This window comes from Chrysochloris asiatica, unplaced genomic scaffold (assembly GCF_000296735.1).
Source record: "Chrysochloris asiatica unplaced genomic scaffold, ChrAsi1.0 scaffold00081, whole genome shotgun sequence".
Classification (NCBI taxonomy): Eukaryota; Metazoa; Chordata; class Mammalia; order Afrosoricida; family Chrysochloridae; genus Chrysochloris; species Chrysochloris asiatica.
In genome coordinates this window covers 2,282,967-2,307,810 of record NW_006408599.1, presented here as the reverse complement: position 1 = coordinate 2,307,810, position 24,844 = coordinate 2,282,967, and the positions used below count along the sequence as shown (strand labels likewise).

The 24,844-nt window shown below is 38.6% G+C and overlaps 1 protein-coding gene across 1 annotated transcript in view; it reads left to right on the top strand.

Moving 5' to 3' along the window:
* The window catches only part of CNTRL (centriolin), a 109,546-nt gene extending 89,633 nt beyond the window's left edge, over window positions 1-19,913 (top strand). Inside the window, exons 26-41 of the mRNA XM_006865666.1 lie at window positions 1,788-1,918; window positions 2,056-2,196; window positions 2,283-2,409; window positions 3,870-4,034; window positions 4,655-4,814; window positions 5,776-5,891; window positions 5,974-6,191; window positions 8,061-8,218; window positions 10,340-10,413; window positions 11,329-11,517; window positions 11,969-12,194; window positions 13,409-13,614; window positions 14,884-15,024; window positions 17,879-18,151; window positions 18,315-18,377; window positions 19,686-19,913. Of these exons, the coding sequence (XP_006865728.1) occupies window positions 1,788-1,918; window positions 2,056-2,196; window positions 2,283-2,409; window positions 3,870-4,034; window positions 4,655-4,814; window positions 5,776-5,891; window positions 5,974-6,191; window positions 8,061-8,218; window positions 10,340-10,413; window positions 11,329-11,517; window positions 11,969-12,194; window positions 13,409-13,614; window positions 14,884-15,024; window positions 17,879-18,151; window positions 18,315-18,377; window positions 19,686-19,913 (2,616 nt within the window). The remainder of the gene's footprint in view (window positions 1-1,787; window positions 1,919-2,055; window positions 2,197-2,282; window positions 2,410-3,869; window positions 4,035-4,654; window positions 4,815-5,775; window positions 5,892-5,973; window positions 6,192-8,060; window positions 8,219-10,339; window positions 10,414-11,328; window positions 11,518-11,968; window positions 12,195-13,408; window positions 13,615-14,883; window positions 15,025-17,878; window positions 18,152-18,314; window positions 18,378-19,685) is intronic.
* Window positions 19,914-24,844: the final 4,931 nt, after the last annotated feature.

The window sequence follows — 24,844 nt, the reverse complement described above, 5'->3', positions numbered from 1 at the left end:
CCTTTACAGTTATGACAATCACAGTTAGTCATGATAACAATTACTATTAAATCATAAGAATTTTATCCCCATCTCCTTTCACCAGAACCGTCTAGACGAGATGAAAATTTTTCAGTGGGGATTCTACCTTCCCCTGCTCGCTCTAAAACTAAACTTCCTCTTGAAAACTTGTAAGCCAGTCACTTCGTGGCTTTTAAAGCCCCCCATTTTAGGTAGCCAAATGTCTAAGTTGCCCATCCTTATCAATCCTGTATACTGAGGGGATATATTTGATTCTTGATGTGAAGACTCCTTCCCTCTCGGTTGGTACTTTGAGCTACTACATCCACAAGTATAGGGCAAGTTCATCAAATTGTATCAGCTTACACTTGCTTCCTTTAACAAATTTCTTTATCTTCCTTTAGTTGAGCTCTGGTCATCAAGTCATCAAGGCTAGGTCAAATGGGTACTATCTTATCTGCAAGTTTGGGCATTCTTGTGTGTCTTCCCCCACTTCATATCAGCTGGATGCATCATTCTCAGCTCTAGCCCTCCATGACTAGGTTAATGTCACAGATTGTTAATGAGTCTTGGGCTCAGGAGTTCCCAAGTCTCACCAAACTTCGGACCAGCTCTGCTGCTGTTCTTAAGGTGTTCAGTTGCTAACCATTCAGAAGTAGTCTGCCTCTCCTTCTTCCACCATGGGTGATCCTGCTGGTGTTTTTACTGCTGGCATAGCTTCCAGCATCACAGCAAACCACAAGCCACCACAGTATGACAAACTGACATATGATATATACATATATATATGGCTCAAAAAGTGGAAAAATGAAATTAAAAGCCCCCTCATATATACTGTTTTTTTCAAATCTTATACAGGAAGCAGTTTCAAAACTTTAAATGTATTTATTATGTTTTTCTCAACCAAATCATCCTCAGATTAATGAGTTTTTACTTATCATGATACAATCTAAAAAAAAGCAAGAGTCTCTGGAGGGGAGTTTTGGTAAAAATCACTTCCTTGCCACTTACTTGGTTAGGATTTTTTTTTTTTTTTTAATTGAAAAAAAAAAGGACATACTTGTAATATTACAGGTTATTTTGAAATTTTAAAAATTATGTACGTCTCACCATCCTCAAATGACTATTTGTGTGTGCAGACTTTCTGTCTTTGTTGACATAGAGTTTTGCATAGAAGCTCTCAGAGTGCTTGTACCATATGCATATATGAGGGATTTCAAAAAATTCATGTAAAAAATTAACTAAAAGATAATGGAATTTTTCCACAAACTTTTTGAAGCCCCCTTGTATATTTTTACTAACATAATACCACTGACATTCTCCTGTGTTGCTACGTTACCGTGTTATCATTTTAAAGAGTATGCCATGTTCAGTTGTGTGTCTGCAGTCCTACTTACTGAATCTGTTATTTGTGAAGTTTTATGTTATTTCATTATATAAGGAGCAATCTTTTTGTAGTATTTCTTTGCTTCCCAGTTATTTGTAAAGAATTAGGAGTTGAAGTGATTGGACATTAAAAAAAAATTTTTTTTCTGCATCACCTTTTTGTGATCTAAAAGTTTGTATTGCCAGTAGCTGAGCGTAAGTGAGAGTGGTGGTGATGATGTGCCGTGGAGTCGGTTCTGACGCATAGCAACCCTGTAGAGGGTTACTAAGGCTGTAAATCTTTACAGGAGCTGAAAGCCTTGTCTTTCTCCATGGAACAAACTGCTTACTATGAGGTTAGCATCCTAACTTGTAACCAGTAAGTAATGTAACTAAATTGCTTTTAATGACACTCTTTGCAGACAAAACATGCTGTTGAGAAGTTGACTGATACCAAGAGAGACTTATTACAAACTGAATCAGATGCTGAAGAGCTAGAAAGGAGAGCTCAGGAAACTGCTATTAACCTTGTCAAAGCCGATCAACAGCTAAGGTATGTGAAGCCCCTTAGCCACTGAGATATAGTGGTGAGATGAATGAAAAACTTGGTTCTAAGAGGATACTAATTTTATGACAAATAGTACAATGTTAAGTCTAAGGGTCTTGGAGAAAAAAAGTGATGTGTTTTAGATTGCTCCAGGCTGATGCAAAGGATTTGGAACAGCACAAAATTGAGCAAGAAGAAGTCTTGAAAGAAATCAACAAAGTTGTAGCAACAAAAGACTCAGACTTCCTGTATTTACACAAGAAGAAGGAAAAACTGACAGAAGAGTAAGTAAGGCCTCTGCCGGGATGTGGGAATTTGGGACTAGAAGAGCACTCTCAGGTCCAGTCTTAATTCTGCTGGTGCTTTACAGGCTTCATAAGCTGCAAAAAGACATCGAGACAGCAGAGCGCAATGAGGACCACCACCTGCAGGTCCTTCAAGAGTCTGAGAGCCTTCTTCAGGCCAAGAGGGCAGAGCTGGAAAAGCTGAAGACCCAGGTATGACAATAGACACGTAGAATAAACAGTTCTGTTTTTGAAACCGACATTTGATTTATGATTTATAGAAGTAATGCATACAAGGGACTTCTAAAAATTCACAGAAAAATTGATTTGCCACCAACTTTTTGAAGCCCTCTTGTATTTTTGGGGAAAAGATTGGAAAAAAACAAAATATAAAGAGTAATTTTTGTATTGTACTCCTAATTGTTATTTGGGGAGCATAGTGGCTCTGTAGTATAATCATTAGACTGCAAACCACAAGTTTAACCAATTGCTTCATGGGAGAAAGATGAGCAAAAAGATGAGCAAAAGGCTCTCACAAAGATTTCCAACCTCTGAAACCCTCTTCATGGTCGCTGTGAGTCAGAACCAACTCGCCAGCACTTAAAAACAACAGCAGTGCTTATTGTAGAGTCCAACCCAAATCTGAATCTCAGTTTTATACTACATATTACTGAGTAAAAGGATTGAGACTCAGAACATGGGTCTGTGAGGTCATTTATTCTAAATGTATTAAAAACACAGGGTTTATATTGCAGTCTCTACCAAAGTTCAAAACTACCAGCTGTTCCGTGGGAGAAAGATGAGGCTTTCTGTTCCCGTAAAGATTTACAGCCTTGGAAACCTTGTACCAGGGTTACTATGAGTCGGAACTGACTCCACGGCACACAACAACAACAACAACCAAAGTACAAAAGTGGTCACCTCAGAGAGGGGATGATTCTGAGTATTTTTCTATTTTCTTCATTTTGCTTGTCTGTAGTTTCTGACTTTTCTGTAAATGTGCATTACCTTCAAGATTATAAGTCATTAAAAAATTTTACAAAGTGAATAAATAAACATAAATCCCTTGCCTTAGTATCTGTCATCACTGTTATTATCAAGTAAAAGATAGATATGAAAGTGCTTTGGAAGCCATAACCTGAAGGATAATCATACTGTTATTATTGCTGTGATTGGAGTAATTTTAAGAATATAAGCTTATGATCTGTATTAGGCATTTCACGCCCCTAATCCCCATCTGGAGTACCTGGGGTGGCACTGTCGAATAAGCACTGGACCACAATATCAGTTTGAACCACATGGTTGGCAGTTCAAACCCACCAGCTTCTCCTTAAAAACCCTATACAGGGTTACTATGAGTCAGAACCGACTTGACGGCACGTAACAACAACAACATGTATTAGGAGGAGTCCTGGTGTGACACTGTAGGATAAAAGCTGGACTGCAAGGTCAGTTTGAACCATCTCACAAACACACACACACACACACACACACACACACACACTCACACACGTCTAGCTATGCTGACTTTTGGAACTAGAGCATTAGGTCCTGATTCTTCTGCACAACCAGGTAGTTTTAGATTTTGTTTTTTGGACTTAGTTTTTTTCATTTTACCCCTGGAAACGGCAACTTTTGTCAAGCTTTGCATTCTTCCCTTTTCTTAAATGTAGATAACAAGTCAGCAACAGGAGATGATCGTCTTGGATAGGCAGCTGGGGCATAAAAAGGAGGAACTAAATCTACTCCAAGGAAGCATGGTCCAGGCAAAGGCTGACCTCCAGGAAGCTCTGAGTCTGGGAGAGACTGAAGTAGCTGAGAAGTGCAATCACATTAGGGTATGTTTTTTAATAGTTCTTTTTAAGAGCCCTTGGACAGTACTGTGGATTTATTTTAAGATATTTTCATTTGATTCCCCTTAAATGCAAACATAAATTGCTGAACTCTTAAAAACCCTGCAATGTTGCTTTGGTTTTATGATATGCTTCTATGCTGTGTCTATCTGGAGTAGTTCCCCCATACCATATCCAGGACCTTCCTGCCTCTGTGTCCTTTCTCAGACCATTTCTTCTCCAGAAATGCCCTTTCTCCCTCATCACTAGCTAGAACCTGTTTTTCATGACCAACCTTCTTAACCACCTATTTGAAGACTTCCTTGACATTTCCCCTACTCCTGCTTAAGAAGTTTCTCTCTTCTGAGTTCTGAGTCACTCTCTCTGTGTATTCCCTAGGGCATTTAGTGTGATCCTGTTGATGTGTGTGATCTTCCTTATTGCACGGTGAGGTGCTGAGTCCCTAGAGGACAGAAGCTATGTCTGAATCAACCCTTGTTTTCTTTGACAACACAATGCCTTGCACATATAAATGTCACATAGACTATTTATAAGAGAACTGATTTTAAAATAATTTCCATTCACAATTTTGCAGAAAGGCATGATTTTTTTCCCCCCTTCCACAGGAAGTAAAATCTCTTCTGGAAGAACTGAGTTTTCAGAAAGGAGAACTGAATGTCCAGATTAGTGAAAAAAAAACTCAACTTGCACTTATAAAGCAGGAAATTGGAAAAGAGGAAGAAAATCTTCAGGTAGTTTTAGGGCAGATGTTTAAACATAAAACTGGTAAGTTTAAAGAAAAAGAGTCATATAGGATTTGAGGTTAGAAAATGTCTATATTCCAGATCCCAAGAAACATTCAATTGGTCAAATTATTAATAAGTAAAGAAAAGCAAAGTTTAAAGGAATATATTATTTTCATCCATTCAAATGATTTATTTAAAAGCAGAATAATCATATTTCTTGCTGACTAGGATGTGGTGTAAGAGGACCAGGTATAGGTTATTGGTTGAAGTATGAACTGAACAGTCTCCCTGTGTCTCGAGCTTCTTAAACACCATGGGTATTGGACCTCTGACCCTGCTTCCTAGGAATCTAAGAGGGCAAGCATTTATGAGAATTGCAGCAGTGTTTATAACAGCAGAATTTGGAAATAGTGTAAATGACCCGTTTAAAACGATTTTAAACAACATTTAATGGCATACTAAAATGTTCATGTGAAAAGTGAAAGAAATGAGTAAAAATTGGACATGTACTAAAATCCCATTTTATTTTTAAATATCCATGGGTATGCATCCATACCCATGAAAGGAAATACTTCAAAATGCTATTGTACTAGGGATTATCTTTGGATGGTCAGATAATTATTTTCTTGTTTCTTTTATTTTCTGAATTCTATACAATAAGCAAATATTTTTGGTAGAGTGTTAACTTTAAATACCTACATTTCAAAAAGGCCAAAAAAAAATGTTTGTTTGTTTTTAATTTAATTTAAAAATTAGATGTATAGTTTAGTTTTTATATTTTATTTTATTTGTTATTTGTTAAAGTGCTGTTAACTTATTTAAAGGACCTTTGTTTTTCCTCATTAAAAAAACAAACAGAAACAATTTAATAACTTTCAGAGTTGAGCTCAAAACAGATGATCAAATTATCTGTACCATTATTTTCTATTTCATTTTGTTTCATTTCATATGTTTCTAAGTTCATTTACTAGCTTAGACCATGCTTTATTTCTGTCTGTTAGAACTCAAGAATATTCTGGACATATTGCAACTTGAAAACAATGAGCTACAAGGCTTGAAGCTACAGCATGACCAAAGGGTGTCTGAGTTAGAGAAGACACAGGTTCAAGTGCTGGAGGTAATGCACTAAGCTGTGGCACCCTTAGCAAACTGCAGTCTTTCTCTTACAGGATGTTTGAGTTCTGTTTTATCTGATTTAGGAAAAGCTGGAATTAGAGAATCTGCAGCACACAGCCCAACGACAGAAAGGGGAAATCGAGTGGCAGAAGCAGCTCTTGGAAAAGGACAAACGGGAAATGGAGCGAATGACCGCTGAGACCCAAGCTTTACAGCTGTGCATTGAGTCTTTGAGCAAAGAAAAGGAAGATCTCGAAGAGAAATGTGACAGTTGGGAAAAGAAGGTGGCACAAACCAAAAGGTGAGAGCAGGAACAGTAAGCCTGCCTGATTCCTTCATGAGGGTTAAAGCATTTTTCTGTGTGTGTCCAAATGATACAAACATAATATTTTTAAAAATTGGAAAATAGAGACTAAGAAAATAAACACACTACAAACTCACTACCCTAATACAATCCACCAATAGTATGTTATAGTGAATTTCCTTCTAATTTGCTTTGCTATCTATTATTTAAGATAATAATTCTTCCCAAATATATCTATAGATTCAAGACAATTCCAATCAAAATCCCAGCAGTCTTTTTTGTAGAAATTGATAACCTGATTATAAAATTCATGTAAGATTTAGAATAGAATCTAACTTTTTTATATGTGATGCCAAACACTTTTAAAAAGAACAACAAAACTTTAGGAGTACCACTATCTGATTTCAACACTTGTTTACATAATTATTAAAACCTAAATTAAAAACTTCTGGAAGAATAATAGGAGAAAGTCTCTGTGGCTTTAGGTTAGCCAAATCTCTTAGGTATAACACCAAAAGCTAAAAGGAAAGAATTTATAAAAATAGAAGTTAGTGAAGCTTAAAACTCTGCTTCTCAAAAGACAGTGTTAAGATCATGAAAAGACAGGCCACCAGCTGAGAGAAAATCTTTGTAACCATGTATCTGATAAAGCACTTATATCCAGAAAATATACATATATTTTTAAACCTCTCAAAACGCAGTAAGAAAACAACCCAATTTTAAAAAAATAGGCAAAATATTTGAGCAGATATTTCACCAGAGAAGATATATGAATGGCAAATAAGCACATGCAATAATGCTCAGGGTAGTAATCACTGTGGTCGTTGTTAGGTGCTATTGAGTACCAACTCCTAGTGACCCTGTGCACCACAGAAGGAAACACTGCCCAGTCCTGAGCCCGCCTCACAATCATTATTGCATTTGAGTCCATTGTTGCTGCCATCTTGTTGGGGGTCTTCCTCTTCTTCACTGATGCTCCACTTTACTTAGCATGATGTCCTGATAACATGTCCAAAGTATGAGAGATGAAGTCTCACCATTCTGGCTTCTAAGGAACATTTTGGTTGTACTTCTTCCAACACAGATTTGTTTATTCTTCTGGCAGTCTATGTACTTTCACTAGTGAAATGCAAATTAAACCATGAAGTGATATCACTACCCACCCATTAGATTGTCAAAAATTAAAGATTACTGTTCTACATGTTAGTAAGGAACTGCCATACACTATTGGTGGGAATGTAAAATAGCACAACCACTGTGGAAAACAGTATGTTATTTCCATAAAAATTTAAACATACACTTACCATCAAGTCCAGCCATTTCACTCCTAGGTATTTATGCCAGAGAAATGAAAGCATGTGTCTATACAAAGACTGTACACTGATGTGCATAGCAGCTTTCCTAGTAACAGTTAACCACTGAAAGCAAACTTACAGTCAGTTGGTAAATGGATAAACCATAATGTGCCACTCATCAGTAAAAAGGGATTAAAGTACTTATGTATACAAAAGCGTGGATAAATCTCACAAGAATTATGCTGAGTGGAAAAAAAAATCCAGACAAAACAAGTATATACTGTATGATCCCATTTATGTAAAAGAATGCATACTCCATATTTGTATCCATGGCTTTTCTAAAACTTCAATTTAGTGAGCTATTTTTAGAAAATCTCTTACTTATAAAGCTGCTGATAAAATTTCTTGAGAAAATGAACTGAAGAGGTAGATGTTGTGAAGAGTTTTCATTGTTCAGAGTTTCTGTGGCTGTTCTTTGTGAAATGGTAACCCTAGTCAGTCCTCAGTCATCTCGTGTATGTGCGTGAGCATTCTGTATCTGACGGTTTGACTTACTCTGCTTTTGCGGTAGAGTTTTGGCAGCTGCAGAAGAGACTAGCCAAACAGAACAGTTGAACTTAGAGAAGTTGGAATTGGCTGTCAGGAAACTGCAGCAGGAAGTAGACCAGCTAAACAGAGACAAGCTCTCACTGCATGAAGACGTTTCAGTTCTGCAGCAACAGCTACAAGGTATGTGGCAGCAGAACAGGAAAGACTAAGATTTTTCTCTGGTTTTTCTTCTTACATCAGTAATTCATGCTAATAGTTATGGGGTTTTTTAAAATTCAATTATGGTGATGGGTGCACAGCTTGGAATATATAAGAGCCACTGAATTGTACATATCAAATGAGTAAAATACGTGGCATGTGAATTATATCTCATTAAAACTATGTTTTTAAGTCATCTATTTTATTTAAAAGGAGCTCTGGTAATGTATTTGTTAGGATTCTGGCTGCTACCCTCAAGGTCGGCAGTTGGACACTACCATCTATTCCATAGGACCAAGATGAGGTTTTTCTGCTGCTATTAAGATTCATAGCCTCGGAAACCCTATGCAGGTGGCCTTGGGTTGGAACCGGCTCCACAGTAAACCACCACCACCATTTTCTTTAAAGAAAAAGTAAAAGTCATAGCAAAAAAGTTGAAAATAAAGATTATTATTAACTTACTCCTCAGAAGGAAGCCTTGTGGCACAGTGGAATAAGTATTGGCTTACTAACTGCAACATCAGGGGTTCAAATCCATTAACCTCTCATTGGAGAAAGATAAGGCTGTCTGCCCTTGTAGAGATTTCCGGTCTCGGAAACCCTGAGGAGCAGGCCTATAGGATGCCATGAGTGGGGATCATCAGCTCGACAGCAGTGAGTTGTTTTTCACTCCTCAAAGATAACTCCTGTTAACAGTTTAGTAAATATCCTTCCAGATTGTCATTTGTATATATACACACACATATATAGGGGCTCCTGGTGTGGTGCTGCAGGATTAGCACTGGACTGTGAACCACAGGGTTGGCAGTTCAAATCCACCAGCTGTTCCTCAGAAACACTATACAGCAGGGGTGGGGAATGTCCGGCCCTTGAGCCATATAAGGCCTTAGAAATCATGTGATCTGGCCCTGCCAAGGCAACCACAGTCCTAGCCATCACATTATAGCAGGCTCATTTTTAAGTTGAGCATTTTGTATAACCCACAAATAATGTTATAAATATCCAAATGACCCTTGACAGAAAAAATGTTCCCCACCCCTGCTACACAAGGTCACTATGAGTCAGAACCAACTCAGTGGTACTTAACACTGACAGTACATACATACATGTTGTTGTTGTTGTTAAGTGCCATTGAGTCGGTTCTGGCTCAGTGACCCTGTGTAGGGTTTCCAAAGAGTGGCTGGTGAATTTGAACTGCCAACCTTTCAGTTCAAACCAACCTTGTGGTCCAGTGCATTATCCCACCGTTTCACACCAGTACTTCACATATATAGGCTGAGGGTTAATGTGCTGGACTATAAGCTCTGTTGCACTGCAAGGTCAATGGGTCAAGTTCACCAGCCGCTCCTCGGAAACCCTAAACAGGGTTGCTATGAGATAGAACCGACTCAACAGCATTTAACAATATTTATCTATTTTTATGTATGTATATGTGTGCTTAGCCTACAGTGCCACACCAGGACTCAGACTTTGATAGTGATATAAAATTTATTCCTAAATTATCTTCCTGAAAGATTGTACCAGTTTACATTTCTACCAGCAATGTATGAGGTACCCATTTTTAAAATATGAATGTCACCAACACTGGGTACTATATTTAAGAATTTTATTTTTATTATGAGGTTTTGAACCTGGAAGTGTTTAAAACCCTGGACCCTGGTTTTTATATGTAACTCTGTCTTTTGGCCTTTAGTAAGATCAAAAGCACAAACTCAGACCAACCCTTTGCTGTCCCGTTGATGCCGAGTTGTAGCGTCTCTGTAGACTAGAATTTCCCCACAGCGTTCTCAAGACTAATCGGTACCGTAAGTCTGCCACATCTTTCTTCTGTAGAGTGGTTGGTGGGTTTGAACCACCAACCTTCCATTTAGCAGCCATGCACTTAACCACTGTGCTATTTAGTAAGCTAGTATGGCAGAATCATATGAACGGGCTTCAAAAAGTTTGTGGAAAAATGGAATGAAAGGATAATGGGATTTTTCCACAAATTTTTTGAAGTGCCTATGTACATGTAACAGAAATAGATTTTAATTTACTTCTGTTTTTAAGAGAGGCTGATGGGAACCTGGTATTTCTTACTTTATGAAAACTTTACTTTTGTAGAAAAACGGGAAGAGGTAAACACACTACAGGAGGAACTAACTCATGTCCAAGACCATTTGAACCTAGCAGAACAGGTAAACTTAGCAAATGTCATCTTCCAGTAGGATCCTGAAGGCATGCAAACAGTTGAAACAACAACAAAAAATCAAGCAGGCTGGTTTCTTTTCACAACAGCAAGTCCCATGGCAACATCTATACAACCCAAACATATAATTTAAAGCTTTGGTGCAAAGCAGTGGTTTTCTAATTTTATTTTAGTCCTAGAACTCTTGAGTCAAACAAAGTTTTACTCAAAGCTAATAAGTAGAGTCTGGCCTTTCAGCAGTCCCAAATGGACCTTCTCTGACTGACAAGGCCTCCAAAGGCTGGCTTTAGGTTTCATCACTGATTTGCCCAGTGACCTCCAGATCTGGCCCTCTGCCTTGTCAGATATTGAGTAGAGAGGCTTCTTGACTCTCTGGTACTTGATGATCTTAAAAGTAACTTTGTTTTGTCTCTTGGATAATGTCATTGTGTTAAGTTTCAAAGAACCCCAAGCAAATTGTGGACCTCAGTTTCCCTTGTATAAATTAGCAGCTAGTTTAGACATCTAATCTAGTTTACACATTTAATTCTCTTCCTGCTACCTTTAGGATCCTGTGCTTCTAAGACATATAAAACTTGAAATCAAAATGCTCTAGCTTAAGATTCTTAACCAGGTTCATATGAATATTTTCTGTGGGTTTCAAAAACACTTCATTCGGCTCCTTAAAGAAAGAAGTTTTATTATTTTCTATATAAATACTTTGAATAATAACAAAACCATGACTAGTAGGCTCATTTTTAACTAACATTATTAAAACTGACTCGTTTTTCTTAATCCTCTTTACAATCTTGAGATGGGTGTTATATATTTTTTCTTAACAATAAGGCAACTATAGCTTGGAGGAACTGGAGTTTCTTGCCTAAAGTTCCGTGTTTTTTATTTGACTTTGTTATTCCACCTAAAGGATCTGCTTCATGCCACCAAGCACCGAGACATGCAGCGTAGTGAGCAGACCAGGCTTCAAAAGGACATTAGTGACCAGAAAAAGAAGTTTAAAGACTGTCAAAAAGAAGGGGAGACCAAACAACAACAACTTCAACAACTTCAGAATGAGATTGAAGAAAACAAGCTCAAGCTAACCCAACAAGAAATGGTACCACACATTATCTCATGTAAAGGGAAGCATTTTGCCTCTTTTGTGAGTTTCTTCTTAGAAGAAAGTGGCTGAAAGGTATCCCCTCTGGGACTGCACTTCCCTTAACTGCCCTGTGTAAGCAGGTGTGAATTTTATGCCAACTATTAGAATCTCTTGATGCTAATGTGTATGGACCAGTAAGATCATAAAACATTGATTCTGTAAAGAAGTTTAATGACCACATTAAGATGTCCACCTTTACTATGTGAATACCTCTGTAATTTGCTGAACAAATAATTTTCCAGCCCCAGTTTGGTCACTTTGTTAGAGGGAGCTCACTGTGTCATAGTGGGCCATTTTCTCTACTCTGTGTTGACCTGGAATCTGTCTTGTGTCCATGGTGGTTCTCTCAAAGGGGGGTATTGAGTGATTGTTATTTTATGACTAACTAAGGTTGTTCTGTATTAAGATGTTTCAAAAACTCCAGAAAGAAAGAGAAAGTGAAGAAGAGAAATTAGAATCCAGTAAAGTGGCATTGAAGGAGCAGCAGCAGGAGCTGGAAAAGGAATTAACAGACCAGAGAAGCAAACTGGGGCAGGTGCTCACAGAGGTGTTGGTGGCTGAAGAACGTGTCAGGACTCTGCAGGAAGAGGAGAGATGGAGTGAATCCCTGGAGAAGACGCTTTCCCAAACCAGTATGTATTCTAGAATGTCGCACTGCGGTTAACTGTGTAAAGGAGACCCAGCACCATCCAGAAACCCAAAAGGAGGTAGGAGAATCAAAGCAGGAGATATGATACCTGGTTTGATGCTCATAGCCTAATGAATGATGAGGAAATGGCTCAGACAGACCATGAAGATTGGTAGCTTGCTTAGAGGCACGATTCAGTCCTGGGACTATTTGATTCTTGAGTTTAAGAGTGCTATCTCAAGCAAGGGGAACATGAAGGCAAAGAAGTGCCAAAAGGTACTCTAAAGGCTTTCTAAGTAGTAGAGTATTTATGAGCTTTGGGAACAATGATCTGTTCCATGTCAGACAAAAAACAATATGAATAAATTTATTTTTGTCCAAATTGGACATAGTAAATGGAACCAAAATAAAGGTATTTGCCTTTGAGTCTGTGTACTCTCTCTTTAGCCATATATAAATGAATTTGCCTTGGGAATCCAGGGTTAACAGTTGCTCACACGCCAATAAATAAGTTTTTTTTTTCATCATCTGCAAAGTTTAATAGGCTCAAAAGATGTTACTTCCCTTAGTGAACTCAATGGGTCTGGAGATCTGAAAGGGCTATTTCTCCTTCTCTGGGAAGTCTTGATATGCCCATTATGAAAATGGAACTTAGCTGATAGACTCAGAACTGAAACATGGACATGGGTGACTCTAAGTAGAGTGATTAGAAAAAGCCATTTCAAGGGCCCTTTTTATTTAGAAGCATTATTTATTGAGCACTCTTTGTGCCCCAGGTTTTTGCATACATGATTATCATTGAACAACAGGAGACAGGTTCCTCATCTTTAATTTAGGGCACATGTGTAGGAGTTTCCTATGTGATTTCCCCTGTACTCCCTTCCATGAAGAAAGAAATACAGATATGGCTGCCTTAAAGGCAAGGGTTATGAAGCAGCCTTCCAGCTGTCTAGTCCATGGACCACTGCACTCATGAATGGTGCACTGTTTATTCTCTTTTGTCTCCAAAACTTGAAAAGGAAAGCAACAGCTATCCTGGGATCAGGCCCTCCTGGAAACAGTTGCTTCGAGAGACACCCCCCTGCCCAGGCCTCTGGTGTGGGTCAGGTTAGATTTGTGGGACTTAGGTACGGATGAGAGTGCCTGAGGGAGTGACGTGTAATCTGCCCACAGCCAGCCCGCAGCCTCTGGTTAGCCTACTAACATTGTTCATTTCAGAGCGACAGCTTTCAGAACGGGAGCAGGAATTAACAGAAAAGTCAAGTGAGCTTGTGGCTCTCCAAAAAGAGACAGACTCTATGAGGGCAGACTTCAGCCTCCTGCGGAACCAGTTCTTAACAGAAAGAAAGAAAGCCGAGAAGCAGATTGCCAGCCTAAAAGAAGCACTTAAGACCCAGCGCAGTCAGCTGGAGAAAACCCTTCTTGTGAGTACCTGCTGCCCTAGCAGCTTAGGAGGTAATTGATGCATTTAAATTTCTAAACTAAAACAGTCAGTGCAGCAGAAAAAAAAAAAAAATCTATTGTCCATCAACTCTGTACCTAATCCTACTATTGGTATTGGTGTGCAGATGCCTAATCCATTCTTCCAAGTTGGCTGTAGGTGGTTCCCTAAAACTGGGCATCAGCCTCAGAGGAGTTCTCGGGCTGAATGGTGTGGTGCTGTCTAGGATAAGCACTGGACTGTTAACTGCAAGTTAGGCAGTTCAGACCCACCAGCCACTCCTCAGAAAGCCCTATGCTGGGTCACTATGAGTCAGAACCATCTCGGTGGCACAACACAAAGTTGGCAGTCCATACCCACCAGCTTGCTTCTCTAAAGATTGACAGTCTTTGACTCGCTAGGGAAGTTCTCCTCAGTCCTATAAGGCCTCTGTGAGTCAGAATTGACTCGATGGCAGTAGGTTCTGTTTTGGGGAGGGTTATTGTGAAAGAGCTCCCAAGTGGTGCAAGCAGTTAAGCACCTGACTAGTAGCAGAATGGTTGGGTTTCAAATCTACCCAGAGATGCCTCAGAAGAAAGGTTTAAGGGGTCACAACCACAGAACCTTGTGGAGCACAGTTCTACATGGGACTGCCACAAAGCAGGATCAGCTCATCCGCAACTGGTTTGGTTTGTTTTGGGGTTTCTAGGTACTGCACAAATGTCACTTTACAAATCATGTGTTTTCCAAAGGGTGATTTTGCATATATGATTATAAAGATAGAATGTTAAGTGCCATTGAGTTGGTTCCCATCCACAGTGACCCTGTATAGAGTTTCCAAGGAGCAGCTGGTGAATTTGAACCACTGTCCTTGTGGTGGAAACCAACATTGCAGTCCAGTGCATCATCCTACATTGCCACATTAGAACTCCAGAGATAGAATATAGATGTCTAAATTTTAATCCTATGATGAAGGATGTTTTTTGCGTTGGTAAAAGAGAAAATAACTATCAAAAATAATGCTGCAATACTTGACTGTGTAGACTTTGAGCTAAGAAACTTGAATATGGTGCACTTCTAGCTACACTACACCTGTCAAAGGCGGGTGGAACTTTTAGATTTAGGGACTCTACAGCATTTCACTACAACAACAAAGAACTAGGGAAGCTGAGACCCTGATGGGAATCGAATTATAGAACTAGTGAGTGTGTAAGCTGGCAAGCCACAGCACTACATATTGGACTCGAGAGTCATGGTCCTCTTTCTGTGTTAGGAACAAAAACAGGAGAATAGCTGCATGCAGAAGGAAATGGCAACAATTGAGCAGGTGGCCCAGGACAACCATGAGCGGGCCAGGCGCCTGATGAAGGAGCTCGTCCAAATGCAGCACGAATACACGGAGCTCAAGAAACAGGTGTGTGCCCACAACAAGGGGGGTCATTCAGTACCTTCACTCCCTCAGGGCTCCAGCAGAGTTGTTTACGGGGGAAAAAAAAAACCTTACAGAGGGGATTGGTTTGCAAATTTGTAAAAAGCTTATTATAAGAATTTTAAGTCAAATCTGTTTTTCCAGTTTTAAAATTTAGAAGTACACTTCCACAGAAGGATTTATTTGTTAAAAGTAGACTTTTTCATTGTGAGCTTTGCCATTTAAACCATTTAAGTGTGCAATCCAGTGACATTCATGACATTCGCCGGGTTGCACAACTATCACCACTATTTCAAAAAGTTATTTTTCATCCTAAACAGAAACTCAGTACCCCTTAGAAAATTCATAGGAGCCAAAATGTAGGAAAAAACCTACATTTCCATTAACAAGTAAGTAAATGGATAAACAAAACGTGGTAAACGCATACTCAGTCAGTAGGAGAAATGAAGTCTTGATGCATGCTGCAATATGGATGGAACTGCATTTGACATTTGTGAATTGATTTATATAAAAAGACCAAAAAAACAAAACAAAACAAAAAAACAGGCAAATGTTTAGAGACCTACATTTATTAGTGGTGACACAGAGGCAAGAGAGAGGGAAGAAAGTGGATTATTGGGAAAATCTCATTGATTAAGCATACGATTCCACAGCTGATTCTTGTGATTACTGTCAATAAACTGTGCAACTGTGAAAAGTTGCTTACACTGTGAGATCGATATGTTTACAACAATGGGAAAAAGAAGAGCAGCTGCTGAGGGTGCTTATGTCTAAACACACACACCTTATGAAATGTGCTTGGTGCTTTGGAGGCTTAAAGTCATGGTTTCCTGGACCATCCCTGAGAACTCTGTTCTGCCTCCTAGTTCATTGTGTAGTACTGGGCTCTTAAAAGCTGGCAGGTGGCCATACAAGGCACAATCGGTTTCTGTATTCATCTGGAACAACAGAGGAAGAAGGAGAGCCAGGAATAGGAGGATATGGAATGTGTGGCCAGCTGCTTCCTTTGTCATGAGAACAAGAACTGGATGGTATCTGGCTACAGGTCTTGAATACTTTGATCAAAGATTCTATAGGAGAATCCAAATTAAAATGTGGAAAATGTAGAACAGAATTACATTTTCTCATGGAATCTAGACTCTCTGGAACCATGAAGGTTGCATGAACCCCTGAAACTACTGCCCTGTGATCATCTTTAAACCTTAAAATAAAAGTATCCCCTGCAGTCATCTTAAAACTGAACAACAGTTAGGCCTAAGTAGTTTAAAAAAAAAAAAAAAAAAAATTAGTCTGCTTTATTGACAACAGCAACTCACAAAATTAGATTAGAAAATTTGTTAAGTGCCACGGAGTGGGTTTTGACTCATAGCAACCACGTATAGGATTTCTGAGGCCTTTAATTCTTTTTGAAGGAACAAAAAGCCTCATGTTTCTCCCTTGGAGTGGCTGGTGGGCTAAAACCCACTGTGAGTGTTAGAGGGCAGTGAATTTCTGTTAATGAGAAAGGTTAACCAGTGTCACTAAATTGTATATGTAGAAATTTGAATTGGTTTGTTTTGCTCTGTAAATTTGCAACAACAAAATCTCCCCTCCCTTCAGCCCTTTGGTAACTACTACTAAGCTTGGCTATCTGCCAATTCTAGATATTTCATATAAACAGGATAATAGAGTATGTATCTTTTTGTATCTGACTTATTTCACTTTGTAGAATGCTTTCAAGATTCTTTTTTATCATCCTATGTATTAGAACTTCATTTTTCTTTATGGCTGAGTAATATTTCATTGTATGGCTATACCACACTTTATCCATTCATCTATTGTTTCCATCTTCATAATGATGCAGTACGAGCATCTGTCTGAGTTCCCAGGTTGGGAGGTTTGGATTGTGTACCTAGGACTTGAGTTGCTGGGCTCTTTCCTAACTCAGTATTAACTCTTTGAGGAATTGTCAATGTTTTCCTCAGTGGCTGCATCTCTTTGCATTGCCTCCAGCAGTGGATGAGAAGACCCCAGTTTCTCCACATCCTCATCAACACTTACTATTTTCTGGTTTGCTGGGTTTCAAGAATGGGAATGGGAAAAATGCTGTAGTACTTTCAGCCAGGGAAACATCTGGGCCACTCCTGAACTCTAACTGGGCTGCTGTGGCCCAGCTACTCTTTGTCCTTGGAACTATCCATAGTCATTCCAGTTCATCTGTGCCTCCTTTTCCGTACACACACCCTCTGACTCCATAAGAGATAACTTTTAATTTAAAAGCCCCAATCCTTAGTGACTATATAAAATAAAAGCATTTACCAGATCATTTCTAAGGATTCATCTGCATTAATGTTTATGATCAAGATCACGTAACTTGTTTCAATATATGGCCCTTTGGAGATGGTTGTAGTTGCCATTTATTAAGTGCCAATTCTCATTTAGTTCTCCCATATCTGGGAGAGTTACTACCTCAGTGTATAAATGAGGTAACAGACTGCACAGTTAGCTAACTTGTTCTAACTCATACTGCTAACGTTTACTGGAAATAAAATTGGCGTCTCGCTTTGTCTTCACTTCAAAGAAGCGGACTTCCATAGAGTAATTTACCATCAAGGAAATGATGTGCATGTTTTCCTCAACTGTAGTTGCTCAATCAATAGGCCAGTAAAATTTCTTCCCTGGTAGTTTATACTTGGTTACATGAATAATTCCAAGTTTTAAGAGTGCTAAAAAACACAGAGGTTGTCATTTGTAAATCTTTAACTGTAACTATATATGACACATTAAAACAGCTCAATTGTAGTAACTTCCTAACTTGACCCAGGGGGCTTTACTATTTGACTCTCCCTCATGTTTTAAGATGGCAAACCAAAAAGATTTGGAGAGAAGACAAATGGAAATCAGTGAAGCCATGAGGACACTTAAATCTGAGGTGAAAGATGAAATCAGAACCAGCCTTAAGAATCTCAACCAGTGTCTTCCAGAACTACCAGCAGAACTGGAAGCTATTTTTGAAAGAAACGAAAACTTAGAAGGAGAGTTGGAAAGCTTGAAAGAGAACTTTCCATTTACCATGAATGAACGACCATCACTTTTTGAAGAAAAACTAAACTTTTCCCAAGTTCACATAATGGTAAGGGTTTGTCCTACTCTGCTCTGGGCTGCATAGAAGGGTAATTTGGGCTTTTGAAAGACTGGTTCCCGCACTTTCCCAGATAAATTGAAAAAACAGAATTGAGGGTGGCTGGTTGGTTACTGATGGACTCACTGATGTGTCCCTTTTCCCTATGAAAAAGGATGAACAGTGGCGTGGAGAAGCACTTCGAGAGAAACTGCGTCACCGTGAAGATCTACTCAAGGTTGCCTTTAAAAAGACAAATAACAGTTATGAGATAGTTATCACATTGGAGAAAGTGAGATCAATTTCTTACATTCACAGACTGCTCTCACATTCCCTCTGTTACAGCACTGAGAGCAATTTCATAGATTACATAGTGGAAGCTCAGAGAAGATGGCATATCAGTTTGGCAGTGGCAAAGGCATTGTTCTTCAACCTGTGTAATATGCTTTGCCTCTACTACAACCAACTCAACCTGTGTAATATGCTTTGCCTCTACTACAACCAACTAAGTACTTGGGGCAGGAACTAAAAAATGGCAACTATAATTTGTCAGTTATATTGTGTTAATATTTACCTGATCCATGAGTTCCTCCTAAATTAGTGACTGACTTTTCCAATTTCACACAGAAAACTTTATGTAAAATTGAGGTTTCTTTTCATAGGCTCCAGGTTAAGAGGAATAATGGTAGGCACAGACATTCCCCTCTTCCCAGGCTACAGGGGATAAAATCACGGGCCAGTGGTTGGGGGAACAATTAGTAATACTGGAAAAGTAGGCTTCAGTGTCAGATAAGTAGTTTAATAAGAACACACTGCATTTGAGGGACATATATCTGTAGGCAGCTGAAAATCAGAGTCTGAGATATTGTCTAACAGTCAATATTGACCATCAGCTTTAGACCTAGAGAATCTGGAGCTGAAGACTCTATAAAGTGGGAGTAGAAATAGAAGCGTGAGATCACCTCCAGGCCAAATGTTGAACACACAGGATGTGTGTTTGGAGAAAGACTGTACCACACGGGCAGAGAGGAGGCAGTGCTGCCAACTGTAGCCTCCAACCATGTGTGGCTATTTCAATTTTTAATTAAACATAAAAATTCAATTCCTTAGTAGCTGCATATTCATCATTAAGAAAATTCTGCTGCACAACACTGCTTTAAACTTTGAACCATTTCAAGGGTACAGCTAGAGACCTGGTCAAGGATGAAGTAAATACAATTTGTGCATAGTGAGGAAACAGTGAAGGTATCAAGCTTCATCTTCTAGATCATGGCGGGAGAGGAAGAGAGATGAAGCAGTGATTTAAAGAGGGAGGTGTAAGGGGTGAAGAAATCCTAATCACTTAGAGTGGAGAGAGTGGTAAACGTTTATGCATTGAGAATTATCCATCTAGCACCTCCCTCAGTGTTTTTTAGGACAAGAGCATTTTTAGCAACAGTTCCTACTTTCTGGCAGTCATATTTACTTACCAGATGAGGAAGCTAAATCATAGTTCTGGTAAATTTTTTGTGTATAAAACCCTAAATTGTATCTTGACATTTTCTAGGCTCAGCTTCGACACTGTATGTCCAAACAAGCAGAAGTATTAATTAAAGGAAAGCGGCAGACAGAAGGCACTTTACACAGTCTGAAGAGACAAGTTGATGCTTTAGGGGAATTGGTCACCAGCACTTCTGCAGACTCAGCTTCTCTGTCACCCGGTCTGTCTCAGCTGGGGTCTTCCTTTGCTGAGGACTCTCAATTTGGACAAAGCCAGGTAAGAGGAAGTTCTTAACAGGGATTTTGATGTATTACATGGAAAGTAGTTGAAACCTTTGCATATGTTTTCTAGAGGTGACTTTAGAACATAAACCCCACCTTCTAAACTCTGTAAAATTTGTCTTAAGACCTGGGGGGCTTTTAAGGTCACAGTGGGGAAGGATGGTAAGTAGATGGCTTGGGAAGTAAACTAGAACTGGGATTTGGGTAACTGTCAGGGATCTAGTTTACTATTAGGTTCTCTACTACTGGTGAGGCCAACTTGAGTCCTAGTTTAGTTGGTCTCCCAGTAGCCTGGGAAGAGGTGACTGTGCCTACCTTTATTCCTCTTAACTTGGGGTCTATGAAAAGGAACCTGAATTTTACATAAAGTTTTCTGTGTGAAACTGAAAAGGTTTGTCACTAATTTAGGAGAGAACATGAAATAAACTGATGACCAGGTAAATATCAACACAGTATTACTGACAGATTACAGCTGTCACTGACAGATTACAGCTGTCATTTTTTCAGTCATTTTTTCAGTTCTTAACTATGTATATTTTGCTAAACAGTTTACATGTATTATTATTTAATCTTTACATACTTGGATTAGGAAAACTGTACAAAATGGTAAATGACCTGGTCAATGTCACAGTAAGTGACAAAACCAGGAGTTAGGGCTATACTATGTTCTTTGTCACAAAGCAGTAAATTACAGGGATTGAGCCCCAAGAAACGTTCAAGAAAAAGTGCCACTTCAATAGACCTACAGAGTAAGCAAATTACTTAGGGTCACACAGCTAATAAGCAGCAGAGCCAAAATTTGAATGTAATTACCAAATACTTTCTCTGGTAGGACCCAAGTCAGGTAAAGGCCAAAGCCATCATGGGGTTCATGACCAGCAGGGCATAATGTTCAGAGATGTTTTCTGCCTCTGAGATTTAGTGGGATGCTCCTACTCCCCTTTTAGTACATGCTGCCATTTGCTAGGGGTCTGTATAATAGTGAATCTGAGAACACATGCCTCATTCCACCTACCCCAGCAATAGAGCCCCTCAGGACATTTGTGTCCCACAAAGTATATCAGAATTTCATTATTACCTAAAAAAATTTTTTTTTCATTTCATTCAAAATGACTTTCATTACTGAAAACACATGGGTTAACAAAAAGCAGAAAACGTACCTGGAAAGGATTGAGAGAGTGAAGAGCACTTGTTACGTGCTGTTGAGTCAGTTCTGTCCCAAGCGATGCTGTATAAGGTTTCCAAGAAGCAGTTGGTCAATTTGAACCACTGACCTTGTGGTTCAAACTGACCTTGCAATCCACCAGGGCTCCTTAAGAAGCACTAGCCATTGAACAATTGGTGGGTTTCCTGAGGTAGGACAGCTCTTAGTAGTGGGAGAAGAATGCAGAGTCAGGTCCAGCTATCAGCTCACGGTGGAAGCTGAATGAATTCAGGTGCTCTGAAGTCCTGGTGTGGTGCTGAGGGTTAACGTGCTGGACTGCAGTCGATCTCAACTGTGAGGTCAGCTGTTCAAGCTCACCAGCCACTCCTCGGAAACCCTATACAGGGTCACTATGGGTCAGAATTGATTCCATGCACTTAACAACGAAGTCAAGAGGGTAAAAGGAGACATTAGGAAGCACAATGGCTAGAATCAAAGTGGGGTTGTAATCCAGGACTGAAGAGATGAAGTAGGTAGGGGTCCTCAGCACTAAAAGGCAGTTCAAATCCATCAACGGCTCCTCGGAAACTCTATGTTCATGGTTATGAGTCGGAACCAACTCGATAGCACTCAGCAGCAGTAGGTTTGAGTTAGGGGGCTGTTTTTGAAACCTAACTTTTCATCTTCCTTCTTTTCAGAGCTCCTTCCACCAAGTTATACCAGGTCCTTCAGAATCCCTAGGCCGTTACCTACACTGATGACATCCACCACCTACTCACAGGGTGCATGTTGCAGAGATCTTTTAGTTCGCACTTTCCATTGGAAGATTTCTAAATGTGAGTCTTTAAAAGACATCATCTTTTAATCTTACTGTTACAAATATTTAATTCATCCTTCTACCTTTTAGAAAAATGGTTCAGCCACATATGGAATACATTGCTTAAAAACCACTACCTCACTAACTTCATAGTTGAAATACCACTTTGTTTTTTAGCAAGATCCAGTGAATTCAGATGCTCAATCTGCCCAGGAGTTTATTTTCTTGAATCATTAATGCCAAGGATTTTGTAACTCACTTGTACAAATGAGAATAATTGTTTAATACTTAAACCAGGGCCATCAATGGCTGAGGGTTTTTTTTTTTTTTAATTTTTTTTTTTTTCAAAGCTTTGGAATGTTATGGGGGAGTAATTGATTTCTAACTGCACATTTTTAAAATGTATATATAATAACAAAGAAGAAAATGTACTTAAACTTTTCATTATTATATAGTGTTATTTTTGGATTTTGCATAAAATCTATTTTCATATGAAAATAAAAGATAACAAATTTGGGTTTGGGTTTGTCATCTATTTCACAGATCAATTGTAAAAACCTACATTTTCACATAATTCCATGAAAACAAGTCTTTCTTTCAAATGGCCTTCCATCTTCTGCCTGGAGGTTGACGTATGTTGTACTTACTTCTGAACGTATTTCATTTGGAAATAAGAACTATGACACTGCAGCTGTTGTCCCTGAGACAAAAACACCTCTTTTTGGTGGAAAACTAGGAAAACGTTATTTGGAGACTGTAGTGGTGAATTCAGACTTCAGTAATTAAGCATTTAGCGATATGATCTGTAAATTACTTGTTTAAAAATAAGGACAACAACTTAGCCGAGTTGTGTGGCAACCAGATTATTTCCAAGGGCCAAGTGCAGCATGAAACTACATGTAATAGATAGGTTTTAAGATATTCCCAAAAACTTTTTCCTAGGCAGCACTAGAGCCAGAACAGGTATTATATTAATACAATACAGAATAGCACAGAACAGTAATCCTTATCACCTTACTGAGGTTTATAATCCTAGATAATTATGTTTGGCTAGAACTGGACTATCAAGATAGGACTAAACGTAATTATAATAAAGACAATGAAAATGGCATAGGATTTATTAACAATGAATAATTTATAGAAGGCATCTACTTCCAAAAGGAAAAAAATAACATTGTTAGTGTCTCTTCTATTTACATTCTCCTGTTTTCTTAAGTTTTAGCAAACATATTTAAAAAGTTTGACCAATTCACAATGATTAAAATCTTTTAGGGCACACTTCTTGGGCCTGTCTCCATGCTGGAGAAGGGTAAATCAGCTTCTCTCTATACTGCCAAGTGAACAGGAATCATTTAGGTTTCTTTTCTTCTTTAAGGAGATTTAATGGAACCCTATATCTGTAAGATCACACTGAAAATAGTTCTCAAAACGATGATCTTATAGAATTAGAGGTGAGGTAAACACCTAGTTTCAAAAGACACAAAGAATTGTGGCACTGTGGGTTAATGCACCGGACTGCAAGGCTGGTTTAAAGTGTAAGGTCAGCAGTTTAACCTACCCCGCCAGCCACTCCTTGGAACCCTGTACAGAATTGCTATGAGTCGGAATTGACTGGCGGCTTAACAACAACTATTATTTCATGAACAAACAGCAAAAAAAAAAAAAAAAAAAAAATACATCAAATACTTTATTGTCCATGAAAAATACTTGAACGTTGTACTAGAATGTTTTCTAATGCATAAATAGTACTGAACACCAACTGCTAATCAGGAGGGCCTCTTCAAGGTACGAGGGCCATGAGTAACCTAGAGAAGCAGGTTGATCATACAAGCAGGAAAAATGTCATGGATTAGAAATTAAGAGAATTTCACATTCTCTCAAAAGTACTGCCCAGTGCCTGGCACACAGATAGTACAGTATGACAATTTGTTCCTCTATGTTTCAGCATCCAAGTTTATTTATAGGGACTGCACGTGCAAATAACAGATTTGGCCCTAAGTACAGTCAAGGGAGAACAAAATCATCCACCAAATGTGCTGATCTCACACTGAAAAAGGCTGACTGAAAACACCACAGTGTGATCTAAACACAGGATTAAAACTAGCTCAGTTACTCAACTCAGTGATGTGGTTTTATACGCTAAATATGTAGGCTTTTCTCTTTATACAATATGCACAATTCTACAACAAAAAACAAGTCAATAAATGTTTTGTCTGAAGAAAAAAGGAAATCCTATCGTAATTCAGAAAATAATGCAACCAATATTAATTTAATCTAGATACAGGTACTTTATTTACAAATATTTAGATTAATAGCATTTTGTTACATCAAATGAAGGGTACAGCAGTCTGAATAAATCCTTCTGTCACAAAAACAATTTAAGACCCACTGTAACGAACTTTTGGAATCAGGGTATTGTACCTAAACAAGCTGCAATCTTTAGTTTGTAATGGCTACCTTAGATTCCAATGGGTAGTTGGTTTTGGTTTGTAAATATATACACATACCAGCAGGTCATGGTCCCGGAGGGAGTTCCTTTTGATGCAGCAATGTAAGCAAAATGGATCACTGTAAATCTTTAATAGAATATACCAATGTACTTCAGGAATCTGGTTTTTTAAAAAGCTTAAAGACAAAAATAAAGATGAGCCCACAAATTGACCAAATCCTATTTTCTGCATATTCCAGTTTTGGCTTTATTTAACATTGACTATACACCACATGTTTACAACCCAAAAAGATGTTCTTTACTTTAGTGTCCCTAGAGAGGGATTTAAAATGTGTACTTTAAACATAGCACTTCAGCTCAGTGCATTCTGTATCATGTGCTAAGGCTTACCTACTATTTCAACTAATGTCTGGATTCCTAGCCTCTAAATCATAAACTCAATTACAATTAGGAACAGTAAGTAACTTGATACCTTTGTTGTCTAAAGATATCAAATTGTTTCTCTTAAAATACAGTATTCTTTTAGTGGCCATG